General features: G+C 42.7%; 1 protein-coding gene across 2 annotated transcripts; it reads left to right on the forward strand.

The window, feature by feature from the left end:
- Nucleotides 1-350: 350 nt before the first annotated feature.
- Nucleotides 351-18,818, forward strand: eps8l3b (EPS8 signaling adaptor L3b). 2 transcript variants are annotated; one of them, XM_023793644.2, is made up of 20 exons: nucleotides 351-936; nucleotides 3,328-3,415; nucleotides 4,203-4,273; nucleotides 4,653-4,717; nucleotides 7,879-8,037; nucleotides 8,604-8,750; nucleotides 9,108-9,199; nucleotides 10,621-10,754; nucleotides 11,335-11,444; nucleotides 11,617-11,722; nucleotides 12,145-12,209; nucleotides 12,509-12,583; nucleotides 13,011-13,156; nucleotides 14,009-14,174; nucleotides 15,081-15,112; nucleotides 15,218-15,305; nucleotides 16,070-16,186; nucleotides 16,431-16,516; nucleotides 17,605-17,737; nucleotides 18,295-18,818. In XM_023793644.2, the coding sequence occupies exons 2-20, from the start codon at nucleotides 3,351-3,353 to the stop codon at nucleotides 18,334-18,336; spliced, it is 1,899 nt and encodes a 632-aa protein (XP_023649412.2). In that variant the 5' UTR covers nucleotides 351-936; nucleotides 3,328-3,350; the 3' UTR covers nucleotides 18,337-18,818. The 2 variants fall into 2 exon arrangements, with proteins under 2 accessions (XP_023649412.2, XP_023649413.2); XM_023793645.2 differs by lacking the exon at nucleotides 351-936 and adding an exon at nucleotides 980-1,053.
- Nucleotides 18,819-19,230: the final 412 nt, after the last annotated feature.

The following is a 19,230-nucleotide window of genomic DNA, read 5'->3' on the forward strand; positions in this document are numbered from 1 at the left end:
GTCCTAGTTGTAGTTCAGACTGCCACCCGCAGCTCCACAAAACTGGGCAACCAACTGCGCCACTAACTCCAAAGGACACCAATACAGCGCTGTACTGGGAGGATCATGGAGACGGACGGGATTTTCCCGCATATCCTGCCATTGTCCCTGCGGTTCAGTGATTTATACGTGAACTGATAATAGATTTTTATTTTTAAAAAATAGTTAAATTGGGAACTACCTAATAATTCTTAATGACTATCAATATTAATGCATTTGTTACCTATATGTCTGTAACGTATAAAGCTATTTGATCTTAACCCGAGTTTTATTTAAATTAGACATTTATACGGTAACCGGTAGGCCTACAATAAGTAGCCTACTGTAGTTGAACCACTTTAATTCAAACTATAAAAACACCTTTAATACTTCCCTTATTTTAAGTACACTTATATAAAATAACCGTTAATGATCGAATTTTAATTTCGGCCAATAATTAAATGGCTAAATCGTGCCGCACATCCATCGGTTGCAGGTTCGAATCCGATCCTAGTTTCCTGCACGCGGAGTCCGCCTCCTCTGTCCATGTTGGTGTGGGTATTCGGGCATTTCAAATATGCAGAAAACGGGGACTGTATTGCATTTAGTGATCATAGGCTATGTGCGCGAGTGCCTCTTGATGGTCAATTTGCAGAACCCCGGCCTTTCATCGACAGAGAAAAAGCGGGGATTTTATGACCCTTAACGCTGGCACCATAATCGACTCGACTGCACTTCCGAAGGGCTTGGCGCTGTTTGCGTGTTTCATAAAGAATGGATGTGGACTTTAGCACTGGGTTTTATGATCAGCAAAGCTTAGAATGTGATCTTTGTCAGTAAGAAGTGTCGGACATAGGATGCTAACTTAAACGAGAAACAGGTGTAAGGACGGATTAACGAAACAAGGCGGAATTATAGGTAATGTATTCTTTGTTGTGGGTGCTATTCAGAAACAAAAAGAGATGCGTTGCATTCGCTTTGAGTGTTTTAACATTAAAGCAGTGTTATGTAAGACTGAGGAGCTTCACAGGACAGGTGATGGTGTTCTTATTTCACGCTTTTATTCTTTTATATCAAATGTTGAAAAACTCATTTTGTATTGTCGAAAATAGCGTTTGTCTCAGAACATTGAAATAATATCGGAAGATGGATCACCTTACATCTCAGACAACATTTTTGTTCGTAGCAGGTGGATTTGTTTTATCCAGTGCCGTAAAGCAGCGTTTTTAAATCTGTGCTATTATGTTGCCATTTAAAAAAAAAAAAAAAAAAAAAAATCAAAGACTTTAATTGCATTTAATGAGGTTTTAATTTTACACCCAGATGACGCAAATGCATTTTACCCAGCTCTAAGATGATGACGAACTGTTTTACTGTCTTAGGAGGTAAAAGGTGTGAGCTTATCTTCAGGTAGAGGAGTGTAGTTGTTTGGAAAGTTGGGAGCATTAATTAATCATTCACAAGATAATAACATGGAATTTCGCCAGTAACTGTAGGAGTTTGATAGTTCATTAACTCAGATGTTTGAACCTCTGTTATAATGCTAGCATTCATTGAAGATGAGGTATGAGTAAGGTCAGAAATTATATTATAAAAACCATTGCTAGATCTGACAAAACAATGACTCAAAAACAAGTATATTTAACGATCCAACATCATAACTTAAAATGCTTAAGTTAGTTTTCAAATTATTTATTTCTTCTAAAGTCTCAACTTTACTGCCAAAATCCATCCACCTATCTTCTCAACACGTTTCCTGCTACAAATTCCCAAGAACCTATTCCAGGCACCAGGATGTGATGCCAATTCCTCGCAGGGCACAGGGCAGGGAACACCCAGGATAGGATGCCAGTCTATCGCAGGGCACAGGGCAGGGAACACCCAGGATAGGATGACAGTCCATCGCAGGGCACAGGGCAGGGAACACCCAGGATAGGATGACAGTCCATCACAGGGCACAGGGCAGGGAACACCCAGGATAGGATGCCAGTCCCTTACAGGGCACAGGGCAGGGAACACCCAGGATAGGATGTCAGTCCATCACAGGGCACAGGGCAGGTAACACCCTGGATAGGAAAGAACCAGAGAACCCAGAAAAGCCACACGAAACACAAGAAGAAGGGGTGGGATTCAGGGAGTGGGGGTGGGATTCAGACCGACTGTCTTTGAGGGATAAGGCCAGTGTGGCACCCCAATCAAACAAAGGGGGAAACCATTTGGGATGGCCTTCTAAGAGAGCCACTCAAAACGTCTCCAAACAAGATCCTTACAAGGTCTCTTCAAAATCCAAGATTTCTTCCTTTGTGAATAGATCTCAGTACAAGGAAAAATTCATCTTTGGCAAAAAGCTGTAAGAAAATGTCCTTTAAATTTTACTTAAGCAAAAATAGCAGAGTTAATGTGGCTTCTTATTACCCAGTTACACTATCAGGAAATTATTGTAGATCCTCTGTGGTGTTTTTTGTGCAAGCTACTTTTACGAGGAAAGTGAAGGTGTTGCATTTGGCTGGGAATGTCTTGGTAATTGACCTGTCGATTGCGATTGACCACTTGGAAGCCATTGCTGTATGGGATTCTTTTGGCTTAAACATGGTCTGATGAATGTATCAGATGACAAAATCCATTAACTGGCCAAAACGTGGGTGCGAATCATAAGTTAATCAGTAAACATAACATGATCGTTGCTCTTTTGGACATCAGCAGATTTGTTGTTCCATGGCTCACACTCCGAAAAATTTAATAGCAGGCAATGAGAAATTTGCATTTAAAAATAAATTGTCCTTTATATTCAATGAAGTTTACATAATGATAGTGTCTATCAGCCTTACCATTCTCCCACTGAGGTTGATAATCTTTCATTTGTGTGGAATTTGCCATGATTCAAGGAAAGATAATACATTTCCTGAGAATGGCATGTTTTTATCTCAAGAGGTTCACATTATTAGTAAATGTTGGCCTGTTTAAATGAATGCTCCTTTGTGAGGGGTTACCCGGCTTATTGGTTGGTATGTGTGTTGATTTGGGTTCTGCTGACCCCCCGTGTTAAGGTGAAGCTGGCGTTCCCTTGGTAGGAGGCCACAAGCAGGACAAACGGGGGCAGACCTGGGGGGCCGGAATGCTCACTCTCCTAATAGCTGTAAATGTGTATGACATTTCTGACCATAAACAAAAGCCAATAATGTTCTCAGTCACTGAAGATTTTACCATATTTGAAGTGATCATTTTAAGACATTTCAGATTGTAAAAATGATCACACATTAAACTTTCACATCCCACTGTTATAATGGTGTTTTCTTTTTTGACTTTCAGATCTTGGACTGGAAGCTTCCGCAATGTTTGTAAATGACAGCTGGTCTTCTCCTGCCACAGGAATCCTCAGAGGGTCTCTTCATTCCTAGTGAGTGTGTGACAGCGGCAGCGAGGTGACCTGAGGTCTGGGGTATCCGTACGCCTGCCTTTGTAGCGGTGACAGTGTGTCAGCGTGTTAGAACAGCCAGGATAGTGGCTAACTATGGTCATCACCTTGTCTAAGCTCTATAACCAGGGCCTCTAAGATTTTTATTTTTTACACTGAGCGCTAATTTATATAAAGGTAGGGCAGTGTGGACAGTAAAAGATGTTCACTGTTGGGTGCATAAAAATTACCCTTTCCTGCAGTTCTCCATATCTGTGACAGTCAAAAATTATGTGAAAACATTAAATATGCCCACTTTCTAATAAGTGTTACATGACCTACTCATCGGCTATCAGTCGATTATATATGTCACTATGCATGAGCCCCACTTTGCATAAGCCCCCATGACTACCTAATGACAGTGGAAGGACAAGAAGAGAAATTGTGTGGTGGTAAATCTTGGTTTTTGAGAGGGCTTTGTGGCTCTGTCTAATCCTAATGTCCTGAATCAGTTTTGTGAAGTCCTCTGTTCCAGTCTGGGGTGATTCACGTCATTAATTAATGTACCATCATGTATTGTGACTGATGAGCTGTCAGCTCAAGTCTACATTCGGGTATCAAGCATGACACTTATCAGTAAACATCCTGCTGCAAATGAAGGTAAAAATATTAAACCATGTAAATTGCCAGGATAAAACTATTTATAAATACATAAACAAAGGAATTTATACCCCTGAGTTTGGAGGCCCTGCTACTTTTTGACAACGTTGTGCATGTCTGTGTGTCCCAGCAATGCGAACCCAGAGGGACAGTCTTCTCAGCCGTCCAGTGTGTCGAGACCCAGTGGCAGGGCGATCTACAGTAAGTGCTGTTCACTGTGCCTTTGGTGTGACTAGGTGTGACCCAGCCCTAAGCTTAACTAACTAAAGCCTAAGCCTGAGAAGTGGGCAGTGCCCATACTCAGCTACATGAAGTTTGAGTGCCTCTGATCCTCAGACAGACCGGCAGTCTTGGCTCACAGCGGGGACAGGGGACAGGGGACAGGGCTGGGCAGTTGTTACCCTCAGCTAGATCAAACTGAGCATACAACTTTCAAAGTTTGTGGGCCACTACAATTACAGTTGGACAACTAATGTCATACACAAGAGACTACATCTGCACGATGTAGAAACTAGTGGCAGTGTAGCCTCGGTGTATTTGGTGTCACTTACCTTTACGTCTGTGGGATTTCTACCCTCAGTGCAGAGGAAGGAGTATGCGGAGTCCGTGTGCAAGCAGCCGAACAACTTCCAGTACAGGGTGGAGGTGAGGATACGGATGCTTCCATGGATGGACCTTTACTGTGTTTGTGTGGTTTTGTGTGTCTGGAGTCTCTGGCCCTTTAGGTCAAGGTCAAGGAAGTTTATTGTCATTCGCATCACATTAGCATGAGGTGGAACGAAATTGCGTAAACAATAAAACAAGAACATAATAAACAATAATGGATAATAAAGTAAATAAGAAAAAGTAAAGGAAGTAAAATTAAAGTAATAAAAAAAAGTGCACCAACTTAATACCAGTATGGCAGAGATATAATATAATTATAATTATAATTATAGCAGCAAATGAAGGCTAGCTAGCTAGCACTTGTAAAGTAACGGTATCAGTAAAGTTGCAGTAGTGATTCGTCCATAAAGTGAAGTTCTTGTCCATCATCTGTTCAAGAGTCTTACAGCTACCGGAATGAAGCTGTTTCTCAGTCTGGTGGTTTTACACTTAATGCTCCTCAACCTCCTGCCGGAGGGGAGTGGGACAAAAAGAGTCTTTGAGGAGACCTTTGTTCTTCATGCCCTGAAAAACGATCAATGATGACTGTTGAATTACTATTAATAACCCAGATAAAAGGTCATTCGGGACCAGACCACCAGGCAAAAGTGAATGGTTTTGTTTGTAAGGGCATATACAGCACCCCCCCCATTGGCACCTTTTGGTGAGGCGGCTTCATTTCACACTGAAAAAATGAGAAAAATCCAACCTTTCATTAACATAAATTTATTCCAAGAAAAATAATCCTTCATCAAGAAATAATTATCTTTAACAAAAACACATGTGCCACGATTATTGTCACCCCTGGAAATTATAGTGAACACAATGTAACTGAAGCATGTTTCCCCTGTAAATTGTACATCTTTGAGCTGATTGGAGTGGATAGGAAACTTCAAGCTGTAATTCATGACTTCCTGGTTAACAGGGATACGAACATGAGGTGACACAGAGCCCAAATTCCCTTAGTCATCCATCAACATGGGAAAGATAAGAGAACATACAAACCAAATGATGGAGAAGTGTGTTGACCTTCATAAGTCAGGGACGGGTGATAAAAAATAGCTACTTGCCTTAAAATGCCCATTTCTACTGTTAGGGCAATAATAAAAAGATGGACAACAACTGGAACTGTTACAAACCTGCCTGGACCCAAGTTTATTTTTCCCCCACGTACAGTGAGGAGGACCATAAGAGAGGCAAAAAAATCCCCAAGGATGACTGTTGGTGAATTACAGGATCTTGGGGTTACCACGTCTCTGAAAAACTATCAGATGCCCCCTTCATGCTAACAGATCATTCCGGAGTTATGGCAGGAAATGTTTTTTTTTGTCAGTTAACCACAAACATAAGCACCTGGAGTTTGCGAAACACTGCAACTTTGACTGGAACTAAAGTCAATGGTCTGATGAAACAAAAATTGAGTTTTATGGCAATAAACATAAGGTGGGTTTGGCGTAAAAAGAAGGATGGGTTTAATGAAATGAACCTTATCCCAAATGCAAAATATGGTGGAGGTTCTGTGATGATGTGGGGCTGTTTTTCCTTCAAAGGCCCTGGAAACCTCGTTAGGGTACATGGCATTATGGACTCCGTCATTGGATCTTCCAGCCGGACAGGGATCCTAATCAACACAAAGTGGTTAGCTGACCACAGAATCAAGCTTCTGCCATGGCCATCTCAGTCCCATGACCTGAACCCCACTGAAAACCTGTGGGCTGAGCTGAAGAGGAGAGTGCAGAAGAGAGGGCCTCGGACCCTGGGTGATCTGGAGAGATTCTGTAAAGAGGAATGGACTCAGATGCCCTGCTCTGTATTCTCCAACCTTATAAAATGTCATAGGAGAAGACTCAGTGCTGTTATACTGACAAAGGGAGGTTATACCAAGTATTAAAAGCAGGGGTGCCAATAATTGTGGCACATGTGTTTTTGTTAAAGATAATTATTTCTTGATGAAGGATTTGTTTTTCCTTCAATAAATTGATTTTAAGGAAAGGTTGGATGTTTCTCAGTTTTTCAGTGTGACATGAAGCTGCTTCACCAAAAGGTGGATTTTTTCTAACCCTTTTTACAAGGGCTGCCCATAATGGTGGAGGACGCTGTAGATGGTATAGGGGTGTGAGTCACATTGGGTGAGGATCTGCATGTAATCATGTAAGCCAGTGTTTCACAAGCTGTTTTCTCTCACACTATTTACTATGAAAGAATCTCGCAGCACACTAACATGACATGGAGCCTTACACAAGTCACAAAATAACAGGTTTGGCTGTTTCCTGGGCGCTGACCCATAGGCTGCTCACTGTTAATGTGCAACACGGGCTTGTTTGGTTGCACATAAGCTCTGTAACTGGATAGCTGGAGTGTAAAACTGTGCCAGAAGCCGTGGTAGTTTCTATCAGCAGCAGCTAGAGCCCGTCTGAAAGTAAAGAAGACCGATCACGTTACGCCGCTCCTGTATGAACTTCACTGGCTACCCATGTCTTGTAGGATAGATTTTAAAATTCCTTTACTTGCTTATAAAGCACTTAATGGCTTGGCACCATCTTACATTACTGATCTTTTAACAATCTATACCCCCCTAGGGCTCTTAGGTCTTCAAATTCTACGGTTCTCCACATTCCAAGAGTTCCAAAGAAATACAGAGGCAGCTATTGGTCGTTATGCAGCCAAACTATGGGACCCCCCCCCAGTGGCTCACCCCCCCCCCCCCCCGTTCCGTGGCTCACTCCCCCAGTGGCTCACCCCCCCCCCAGTGGCTCACAGCCCCAGTGGCTATTAGAGAGGCTGAGTCACTTTCTTTTTTAAAAAAAGCATTTAAAAACTTATTTACTGTATTTAATACTTTTAATTTGTCCCTGTATTCTTTTATATAATTCTGTTTTATGCATGAATCTTATTCTAATTTTTGATTGACAACAGAACACTGACTGTTTAACAATAATCATCCTGAAAGCAGAAGTTGTTTTAATATGAATAATAATAGTCCTGAGCCTTGACCCCTGATTCTGCTCCTTGACCCCTGACTCTGCCCCTTGACCCCTGATTCTGCTCCTTGACCTCTGACTCTGCTCCTTGACCCCTGATTCTGCTCCTTGACCCCTGATTCTGCTCCTTGACCCCTGACTCTGCTCCTTGACCCCTGACTCTGCTCCTTGGCCTCACAGCATCTGCTCACTGCTGATCTGGACGGAAAGGAGCTGAGGGGGATGGATGACTGTGTGACCAAGCTGCAGGGGCTGGAGGCCCAGGGCCGCGTGTGGGAGCAGGACATGATGCTAGAGGTGCAGGGGGCCCACCTGCTGCTCTCGGACATTGAGACTAAGGTGAGCAGGTCACTCAGGGCTGCTCCTGCTACTGGCATGGGGGTATCTTCTGTAGCGGCTCATATAATTTTTTAACAGTTCTGCAAATATTTGTTTTGGTTTATTTTGAGATTGATTTGTGTCATCACGTTTCCATAAAAGATTCATTCATTGTCTTATGAACAAAGAGGCTTATTATGGTTAATATATGTTTTCTCCTAAAGAACAAGCTAGTTGCCCTTACACTTTGGTTTGCGTGATTTACAAGATAGTAGCAATCATCGTGTAAATATATTGTAAGTAGTCTTTAAGTACTTTATAGATCTAGCAGGAGGAGATTTTGTTACCAGAATCATTGCAAAAATAAAGAACTCCCAACGCCAAAGTATCCTCAAATAAATTAGAGACAATATAATAATAGATAGATAGATAGATAGATAGATAGATAGATAGATAGATAGATAACAAGAGTATGGCATAAGTGAGGTACAGTGTTACAGTTATAATATTTCTCAATCTCCAGGGTGTTAATGTCACAGTAATCCTTGTTCTCCTCTCTGCCTGTTTTCACTGCCCCCTGGGATCAGGAGGAGCTAGAGGCCCTGCCCCTGGCCAGCGTCTCCCAGGTCCGGGCCGTGATGGATAGCTGCGGCTACAACTCGCTGCTGCTGCTGGCTGTGCAGGAGCGTGGCAGGCCCGCCCGGGTCTTCATGTTCCAGTGTGAAGAGATGGGGGTGAGCCACGGGGTCGTCGGCGGGTGAAGGGTGCGGTGTTGGCAGTGAGCATGGGGGCGTGGCTTTCTTTGGGGACTATGCAGCCAATCAATGTTTTTGTCCTGCCATTTCATAGCACACCCCCCTAAAAATCTACTCTTCATGTCCATGATGGGCTGAATTAGGTGTGGGAATAGAAAAATATGTGCAGTGGCAGGGGGTCCTTAAAGTTCATGAAAGATAAATACAAATGATTTACTTCAACAGTTTTTTGTAATTGCTTGGATGTTCTCCATTATAATTATTATTGTCCTTTAGACTAGATTGGATAATGAATTCAAAGTGACTTTCTGATGGCTGTGTTTGTATGGCACCCAGGCAGAGAACATCAGAGAGAACCTGGAGAGAGTGGTCCAGCACAGGAAGGAAGAGGCGACCGAGAACCTTCGGAGGAACCAGTACAGCATTAGGTGGGGAAATGACCGCTTTGACTCAGGCGCTGGCCTGGTCATGTGAGCGTGGTGGGACACTGGTGGTGAGATCGGCATCAGTCGTGGGTGAGGTGCCAGACAAAAAGGAGACAGTCAATAATCATACTCCAGCGAAGGGGAAGACTTTCAAATATTGTAGTGCTTACATTGCATTTAGATGCCTTTATCCAAAGTGACTTTACGTACGCAGTTTAAACAGTTGATATCCAGGAGGAATTTTTATTTTAGTCGTTATACAAATTCAGATTATTTAGGACACGATAAAACATATACTGTTACAAAATACAATACGCACCACAAAAATATTTAGTTGCTCAGTAGAGACCTTTGACATCAGAATCAGAATGTCGTTTACTGGCGATGTAATTTCGCACTTAAAAGGCATTTGCTTTGGTACAGTGCTTATAGTGACATATAACAACAGGAGAAGAGAATGCAGGTAAGCAAACAGAGACCACTGCAACTCAACAGTTAACTCTCAGCCAGCTAATCTCAGCTGTCCAGTACTGGATACCTGTTGTAGGAATGATGTTATACTGGTATTGTTGGGTGCATAGAATTGTGTCTTGAAGTTTTTAGTGTGTGGAATGTCAGCCCAGAAGGGAGAGGCTCCGGCGTGGGCTGGGCGTAAGGCCTGGATTTGTTAAGATCCTAAAGGAAAGTCAGGTCACAGCTGGTGATCTGGAACCTGAATTCATTATCTCAAACAATTTTATGAGTCGATATTTGTACTGAAAGAATACAGATGTACTGGTACCTGAATCAGGAAAACAACGGCAGACTGGGTCTGACCCTGCCGCACATGATTAGAGTCATACTGCTGTGCTGTTGCTTTATGAAAAAGATGAGAGCGATTTCAAGGCAAACCTACAGGGAAAGATGTCGCCAAATACAGGAACGGTGACAGCCGGCAGAAAGAAGCCGTCACTTAGAGGCTTCCCACTTCAGACAAACAGGGTCCCCAAAAGAGGCTAAATGTCTCACAACGTCTCAAAACACGGTGCTGATATGTTTCACGAACCTTAAGCAGGCAGTCCTGATGGTGTTCGCGATCTGCTTCTGAATAACAGCAAATATATGGTTGCAGTGAAGATGCACCTTCTAGGTGAAAGAAGTAATGAGACTGAAATGGAGGAAAATCAGGCAGAACTGGCGTCTCTAAACACTACTGCAGTATCTCACTGCATGGTGAAGCTTGGCTGCAGGTCTAGGTGTTGCTGCTGCAGTGTCTCACTGCATGGTGAAGCTTGGCTGCAGGTCTAGATGTCGCTACTGCAGTGTCTCACTGCATGGTGAATCTAGGCTGCAGGTCTAGGTGTCGCTGGTGATTCCAGGAGACAGGCAGCTTTTCCCAGACTGAGGCCTGGGAAACAGAACAGATAAAACTGCCCTCTTTTCAGGAGCGATCTGGAAAATATCATTGGCCAGGAGAACAGAGGAAGGTTCCAGAATGTCGGGCTTCCGCAGCAACAGCCAGACAGGAATATTACTTCTCCAGATCATCCACTGCCTCACTGGAACCACCCAGATGATCGTGAGTTTCACTAATAAGTGCTATGTTGAGTAAAGGTTGAGCATGTGGTTTTACTGCCGAAAGTTAATGACATTAAACATGTTACAGTAACACTTTACCTAGCAGGGCACAAATAATGTAGTATTATGCTATTACTTAGTAATAATTAAGAACAAACTGAGCCTTAATTACATATTGATCTCATATTAATTCATCAGTTGAGTTGTGACGTTTTATCTCAAGCAGTTACAATATTTGTTACTATATCTGTTAATTCTGTAAACCTTTGTGAACTACTGAAGGAACAAGTAATGAACAACACAAGTGAAAAACTGGTCTCATGTTTGTTCATCATGAATAAATCATGACGCTTCCTTTATCTCGAGTAGTGACTATATTTGTTCATGATTTGTGCTTCAGTAGTAACTGAGTTTTTGTGTATTTGTGCCCTGTCAAGTAAAGTGTTACTAGTGTTACTGCCTCAGGATGTAGGTCTGTGTGGTGTTAAGTTATATGGTGTGAATAGATCGCGAATGTTATGGATACAGCAAGCAGGAGCTGTGATCTATGCGATCCCGTGTGTTTCTTCCTCACTCCTCAGAATACAGCAGCTTCCGTTCTGCCCCAGCCTTCGTCAGGGATGAACCAGAGTCTCGCAGGAGGCCAGAGGAGCCCCCTCCCCTCACTCAACCGAACGTCAAGAGGGATGTGGTCAGCATCCACGACGGGACGCAGAATAACCATGTCCACTGTGCCTTCCCTCATCCCCATACACCCACCATACCCAAAACATCACTGCCACAACTTGGCAGCCTATAATATATCTGTAGCCTTGGGCCTAATGAGCTTTTCCCGGAATATGGTTTTGTTTGTGGTCTTGCAGGAAATCTTCAATCACATCATTGATGAACTGGAGCACTTCATGGCCAAACTGTCAGCTGCACCCACACCAAAGAACAAAAAGAAGAAGAAGGACAAGAACCAAAAAGGTGAGTTAAAAGTAGCATGACTTGGAAGTGGAAGCATCCAAGCAGGAACGAAACATGCCAGTAAGGAAGAACTTTATAAATTATAAGTACTTTATAAGGAAATAAAATTTGGTAGCGTGACTATAAATTGCTATGAAATAGCAGAAGACTGCCTGACGGAACAGATTTGCTCCAATCCATGCTTAGCAAGCACAGACCCATGTACATTTTGTCGTCTTGGGGGGATTTGTCAAAAACCTGATTTTTTTGTTAAAAGTATAAAATGATTCATCACTGCATTTTACTGCATGTTAAGTCCATTGACAGTTACTGACAGCATGCTTCCCAGAACTCTAACATGCGTCCCGTTGATTATCAGTCCTCTTTCAATGCCTGTTTAAATTTTCTAATTTTGTCATCCTGTTTTCCTTAAACCTCTGAAGCGATGCCACCACCCAATGAATTTGTGCTCTGCTTGCAGAAATTCAAGTATGGATTCAACCTTATGGTTTGTGCAGCTTTCCTTTTATTCTGTTTACTCTAGTCTTCTAGAAGTTTCAAGTACAAACACTTAACAGCAAATTTAATATATAAATATATCTGGACTTTTTCCTGAGTAAATAAATGAAAATAATTTAGGAGCATTTGCTAGAAAGTATCCACAGATGGTATTTAGGAGGCTGGTTGTGCAACTGCAATGCCTGAGAAATTTGCAATAGAAGCATTTATAAATACAGTGTTTGTGCTGGGGTCTGTATCGCTGTCCTCATCACTCCGAAGCTAACCCTGATTTCTTGTCTGTGATAGGGCAAGGTTAATGGGCAAATCAGTAATCCCAGTGCTGAGGACTTTGTGCACATTCTCTTCTCGTCTCTGAGTTTTGTGAGTATTTTACCTGCTCAGCCCAGGAGGACAGTCCTCTTCACTCATACCAACCAATAGCATATTGAACATCCCTCTAGTATTCTGCCTGGGGGTGTCCCAGGCTTCTGCCCAACACCCATATCTCCAGATACGTCCGGAGAAGTTTGGCTTAGTCCAGCCACAGTCAAATCCATGTCTTCAGTGCTTGTTAGATGACCATGACATCCACGACTTTCAGAGGCAACCACAAGCCAAAGACCACATTATGAGTGAAAGTTTATGTCAACAGAGCCTTCAGGTGGAGCTTGAAATACTTCAGGGAATGTAGATGGAGTCTGCAAGACCACCCATTTTATCACTGTGAATAACTAATGATTTGTTTATTGTGACAGAAGTTGAGGTATAATTAGCATGTTATCTGTTATGTTGCTGCTTGTAACTACAGGTAGTGTCACATTGCCCTCCGGACCTGCCCCCTTCCGTCATCAGCCCCCTGCCCACAGAGGCAGCTCTCCGGTTTATGACACAGGTGGTCACCCCTGAGGAGAACAAGCTTTGGCAGTCCCTGGGAGACGCGTGGAACACCCCGAGGTGTGCGAGACCTGCCGATGAACACCAAACACATTCCGCTGCTGACCAAGCTGCTTTTTCACAGCATGACAAAGAGTATCTTTGTTTAGAAGGCCTCGAGGGGAAAGTAATGGTGCTGGAATAGATGCAGCATCACACAGTGGCTGGAGGTAGAACTGCAAATTCATAAGGATGTCCCTACTTCCCAAAAAAACCTGAGGACTAATTCCTGAACCATCCGCTTCTTTTGTTGGCTGAAAGCCTAGAACACAGTTGTTAGGCAACGAGGTGTATTGGCTTGGGTACAGATGTTCCATCTATCCACCTTCTATAACTGCTTATCCAGAGCATGGTTGTGGTGAGCCTGAAAACACAAGGCAGGGGTCATACATATACATATTTATGTACACTGATTCACCTAGGTGATTGTATTTGGCATGCCCAGAGAGAACTTACGGGAGGAAACATACAAACTTCACACATATAGAGTTGGGGTCATGAATCACACTGACTGGTACAAATATTTCATTCATGAAATACCAAAGACAAAGAGTTATTCTAAAACAGGGGTGTCAATCTCCAGTCCTGGGGGGCAGGAGCCCTGTGTAGCTTAGTTCTTTCCCTGTTCCACCATAAATGATTCAGCTCGAGAGCTGTGTGGTAATTAGCACAAGAAGTTCAATCAGGTGTGTTAAAGGAGGGGAAACCCAAAAATGTGCAGGACTCCGGCCCCCCAGGACTGGAGTTTGACACCCCAGGTCTAAAACTAGCATTAAGTACCTTTATGTCAGCCAAAAAAACAATTTTACATGAAAAGATATTTCTTATTTATATCTAGAGTGGGTTGTTGAGGATGGTTCCGTGTGTTTTCAGATCCAGATGGCCAAACGGGGACATGATTCCTCCATACAAACCAGTTTTTCTTGATGGCTGGGAGCCATCTGTCCCAACACAGCCTGCCCCCAGTAATGAGCCCATCAGCAGGTCTAACAGCCAGCGATACCAGAACGAGAGACCCTCCCAGTTCCTTGCAGTGCAGGTAAATGCAGGATCAGGGTAAAGGAGCAGAAATGTGTTGTAATAACTAAAGTAATTTAGCATTGCATACAAATTCCACAACCTTTGACACTCACATGCACACATATCAAGTGTGCAGGCACTGAGCACAGATGAACAATGTCTCAGGACAGTTATCGGGAGTCAGATGAATATATAATACAGATATGCCATTGTCTGGTCGGAGTCTTCTACAGATAGAACAGTCTATGCTCTTGGGCTGACTTCAGCAAAGCATTATGGCACCTGGGCCTAATTAAACCAAGGCTTCGGAGGACAGGGAGGAATAGTAATCAAAGCCAGGCGGAAAAGTGCCCCCCCTTATCTCACGGTCACGGCTACAAAGTTAGGGAGTGCTAAGAGGAAGACACACTAACAAAGGCAGTTCATAGCACTGAACTTAAGACCCTTGGCTTTACAGCAGTGGAATTACACCAGACAGAGATACCTCATTCTAACTGTGATGTACACATTTTACATCCTTCAGTTTCCTTCCACACCTGCCGTCATATCCTAGAGCAAGGCGCTTAATGTGAATTTGTTTGGCAAAATATCCAGGTGTATTGATGGGTAAAATGTAAAAATTATGTAGGTAAGACGTATGCAGGGCAGTAAAGGGTTAGTAAGAAAATAGGCAACATTGTAGTATTTAACTTTAACATTCAACACCAGTGGTATTACAAGGTCACGCCTCATAGGTAATGTACTGATCACTACTTCAAAGCATTTTTTTTTATCTATACATAAGTCATCAGTTACCAGCCACAAGACACATAAACACATTTTCAGACTTCTCTATTTCAATGTTAAAAATTACATTGTCGATAAGGAAAGATTCATATGAGGTCCAGAGCTGTTTTCAGCAAATGTTCTTGTTGTTCTGCATTAGAGTTCTGGTCCATGGGATATACCTCCATCACAGTGAGTTCTGGAACATTTCTTAAAAATATTTACTGTGGTACCTAACTGAGACGTGAGTAAACTGCAGGTGGCCCCTGTGCTTGTGTACCTGCTCTGTCCCCCCAGGGCCCTGGGGCCTTACATGCGCGTGACATACGACTTCATGGGCAGGAACCCCCAGGAGCTCAGTGTCATGAAGGGCGACCTGGTGCAGGTTAGTGGTGGTGGTGGTGGTGGTGGGAGGGGGTCAGCTCAGGTATGTTAGAATTGTTAAGTAAATGTTTAAATGTAATAAGAATTGAAGAGAGATGCAGAATAATATGGAAAATCCAGGATTGCAGGTAGAATACAGAGAGAGGGCATAAGAGCAGAAATGAATGGTCAGACTGCGAATGAGACGAGATGGGGGTCGTGTCAGAATGTGACGATATTAGCCATTGGAGTGAATCAGGGTTCTTCTCCACAAACCACAATATTAGCATATTTCATGGGCACAGTCAGGCAGATGTACCGTGACGTGTTATAGGACAGAGTACTCGAATGGTTAGAAGAGTTTGAAATCCCTACAGAGGGTCAGTTTTATTTGTGACATACACAGTCATTCAGTGTGTAGTGAGACTGTGACAACGTGGGCATGCAGACACAGGAACACAACGAACATCCAGGTCAGACAGGTTTGTAATCATGCTGCCTATTAATACAGGCATGTGCAGATGAAGCAGTAAAATGGCTGAAGTGTAGCTGAATAAATATGGGCTCCATTTACATCCCAGCTGTGAGAGCATAATGGTAACATTGTAAATAAAACAAGGAAAATCGGGTTTGTGGGGAAGATTATGATGGTCATCTCTGCTATCTGTACCATGCTATTCCATTAATACCATTCAAAGGTGTGAGTTACGATCGTAACGATAGTAACAGCGAATCTCAGTGACCGCGCCCAGCACATCCCTGATGTGAGTCTGATTGCATGCACAGGTGCTAGATCAGTCCAAGCAATGGTGGAAAGTGCGCAACAACCAGAACAAAGAGGGATATGTTCCCCCTAACCTGCTGGAGCCCCTGGAGCAGGACAGGTTCGCGGAGCAGCCTCAGGTGAGCTCAGTCCCAGATACCCAGCATGCACATGGGTCAGCGCTGTTAGCACTAAAGGTAGCCATCTGTGGCCACTTAAGCAGAATTGCTGCAGGGCAATTATCCAGCTATGTTTAAGGTTGAGGTGTGCAGGGCAGCGTGGATGGCTGGTGTCCATATGGGCTGACCGGGGGGGGGGGGGGGGGGGGGGGGGGGGGGTGAGCGAAGGGGGCGATGACTGTGTGTGACCGCTGTGATCCTGCAGGGCCTGCGCTCAGCTCCGCCCCTTAACATGATGTCGCAGCCCGAGGATGTCAGGGCCTGGCTGGAGTTCAAGGGCTTCTCCAAAATGTAAGGCCCCCACTACAGCATTAGCTTTCACTCCCTTACCACAGTAGCTGCAATGGCCATGTGGGTATAAAACTACAATAATTACAGTGGATATAAAATGTGTCCACGCCTCTGTTAAAATGCCAGGTGTTTCTGATGTAAATAAATGAGACCAAACCACTAATGAATCATTTCAAAACTTTTCCCACCTTAAATGTGACCTATAACCAGTACAATTCAATTGAAAAACAAACAAATCTGTTAGGGGGAAAAAAATAAAAAATAAAAAACACACAATAAGCTGGTTGTATAAGTGCGCACCCCCTTAAACTAATACCTTATTGAAGCACCTTTTGATTTAATTACAGCATTCAGTCTTTTTGGGTAGGAGTCTGTCAGCAAGCCACATCTTGACTTGGCAATATTCGCTCTTCCTTGCAAAAAGGCTCCAAAATCTGTTGGATTACCAATTTCTAAACAAACAGTACTGTACTGTACACTTTGCATGTAAAATCACTTTGTCATTTCCTATCAAGACCTTTTAATAAAATATACAAACCATCCATATAATGCCCCTGTTTGTACGGAGTTACTCATGTACATTATGGGTGCATTTCATTTTGGACTCATTATTAAAAGTGCAAAATTAACAGCACTTAATTTTGTGCAAGTTACTGAGAGTGATGCGAGTAAAGCAAGAGTCAAGATGAGTGGTACTTAAGCCAAGACTTTTAATATTAAAAATACAGTATGTTAAAAATACAGTATGTACTTACACTAGCAAATATTATGCTTTACTAATATTTATATATTATTTTATGTAATCCAAATCCATTTCAGTATTGTTTTTGGCTTACACGCCATCTGCGAGTTTCTGCGATCTCTCCGCAAGCTCCTAAAATATTCCTGTTTTATTGTTCACGGTCAATTTGTGAATAAGCAAATCCACGAATGTGAAGGGGTTACTGTGTTTGACTATTCACAAAATAACCTTAGTAAAAACAGACAAAAGACAAAATACAGCACAAATTAACAAATGGCTGTATTAAATGAGCATCATCCATCATGTGTCTGTCCGTCCTTCCTCGCTGTCCTTCCCACCCCCGCAGCACGGTTCGCAGCCTGGGGGTGCTTGGGGGTGCCCAGGTCCTGTCTCTGACACGTGACGAGCTGAAGAGCGTTTGCCCTGAGGAGGGCGGCAGGGTCTTCTTCCACCTTCAGGGAGTGAAGTCAGCTTTGGCTGTGAGTACAGCGAGGCTGCGGCCTGCGTAGCCGGAGCAGGGTGCATGCAAACATGCCCCACACATCATATACAACATGAGTTTGCCTCACAGACACGTGTATGTGATACATACATGGCTTTCTCGCGCATATGCACCCATGTATTGATGCACAATGACACGTGAAACAGCATGAAATTATTTACATATACTTCACTCATGCCTGATATGAACATATATCCCAGGCATGCGAAATGCATGCACTATATACAGGTGCAAAGGAGCCTTTTGACATTTAGTGAAGACGCTTGGTGGATCTTGAGTCTTTAGACCAGCAAACAAAGCTTCCATTAATTCTGGGAGGCTGTTCTGACATCTGCCTACATTTTCACAGCAGCACGAATTTGTGGATCACCATGAATTTCAAAGTGGAAAGGGGCATTTTAACATATCGGTTTAGCATAAGATGACAGACTTCCAACAGAAAGATCCGTGTGTCCTGTTAACTGAAATAAACAGCTGGCAGAATATTGATAGATTTCTGCTTTATCTTTTTCGCTTTTTCCTGCATATCTGCAGCTGGCCAGTGAGAGTCGACTGGACCCCTACAGCAGGCCATAGATGCATTCAAGTGGACAAGAGCAATAGGCCCGAATGCCTGGACTAAGGAGATAAAATGACGTGGGAAAATGATAGTAGATGGAAATGCAGTGTGACATAAGACTGGCAGGCATTTATGTTCTGTTACGCTTCATGGCTTTCAACTAACTAGCATTTTACCTCAAAATACCAAATGTTAATGACTTATTTATATACATATAAAGAATTGATTTATATTCTTAATACAAGTATGAATCAAATAACTGCTTTGAAATTTTGGTACTAACTTCATTGTAATAAAGTTTAATGTGACTATCTGTTGACCAAAGAATGCGTAGTATTTTCATTTAATTTGTTTAAGAATACTTTTTCCTTAAAGCATCGTAAAGGTTATTGTGATCAACTGCTCTAATAGTCCATTGACTTTATCCACACCTGTCTCTATGTACTAAAACAAAAGCATTACTGGATCTTTAATAAATGGAGAACATTCACTGTATCAAGCCCTGGACTCCTGATTCTGTCTAACGATACAGTAATCACACTCATTTCTGTGATGTCAAACTGATGATTTTTGCTGATTTCTTCCTTGATCCTGGCCTTACTGATGAGGCATCATGGTTATTTACATGCTGGTTCAAGAACTGCTTCATTATTGATCTTAGTAGTTGTAGTGGGAGGACGTTCTGGGAACAACAGGAAAACTGGATGGTTTGAACATTTCTATAGCTTAAATGTGTCATTCGGTAAAAATTCCTAGAATTAAAAATTGTCATCGGGGATAATAGTGATAGGTATTACTGTAATCTTCTCCCTTTTTACACAACTGTTCTTTAATCTATTCTCTCTATACTGTGCAGTGTATTGAAAATCAATAAGCTTTCAAGGAAATATTTTAGTACTGCAAATGGAACA

This window comes from Paramormyrops kingsleyae, chromosome 6 (assembly GCF_048594095.1).
Source record: "Paramormyrops kingsleyae isolate MSU_618 chromosome 6, PKINGS_0.4, whole genome shotgun sequence".
Lineage (NCBI taxonomy): Eukaryota > Metazoa > Chordata > Actinopteri > Osteoglossiformes > Mormyridae > Paramormyrops > Paramormyrops kingsleyae.

Coding starts and splice junctions, on each gene's coding strand:
- eps8l3b (XM_023793645.2), top strand. CDS start 981: ATGCGTTGCATTCGCTTTGAGTGTTTTAACATTAAAGCAGTGTTATGT. Junction 9,200..10,620: donor AGGAACCAGTACAGCATTAG/GTGGGGAAATGA, acceptor CCCTCTTTTCAG/GAGCGATCTGGAAAATATCA. Junction 17,738..18,294: donor GAGTGAAGTCAGCTTTGGCT/GTGAGTACAGCG, acceptor GCATATCTGCAG/CTGGCCAGTGAGAGTCGACT.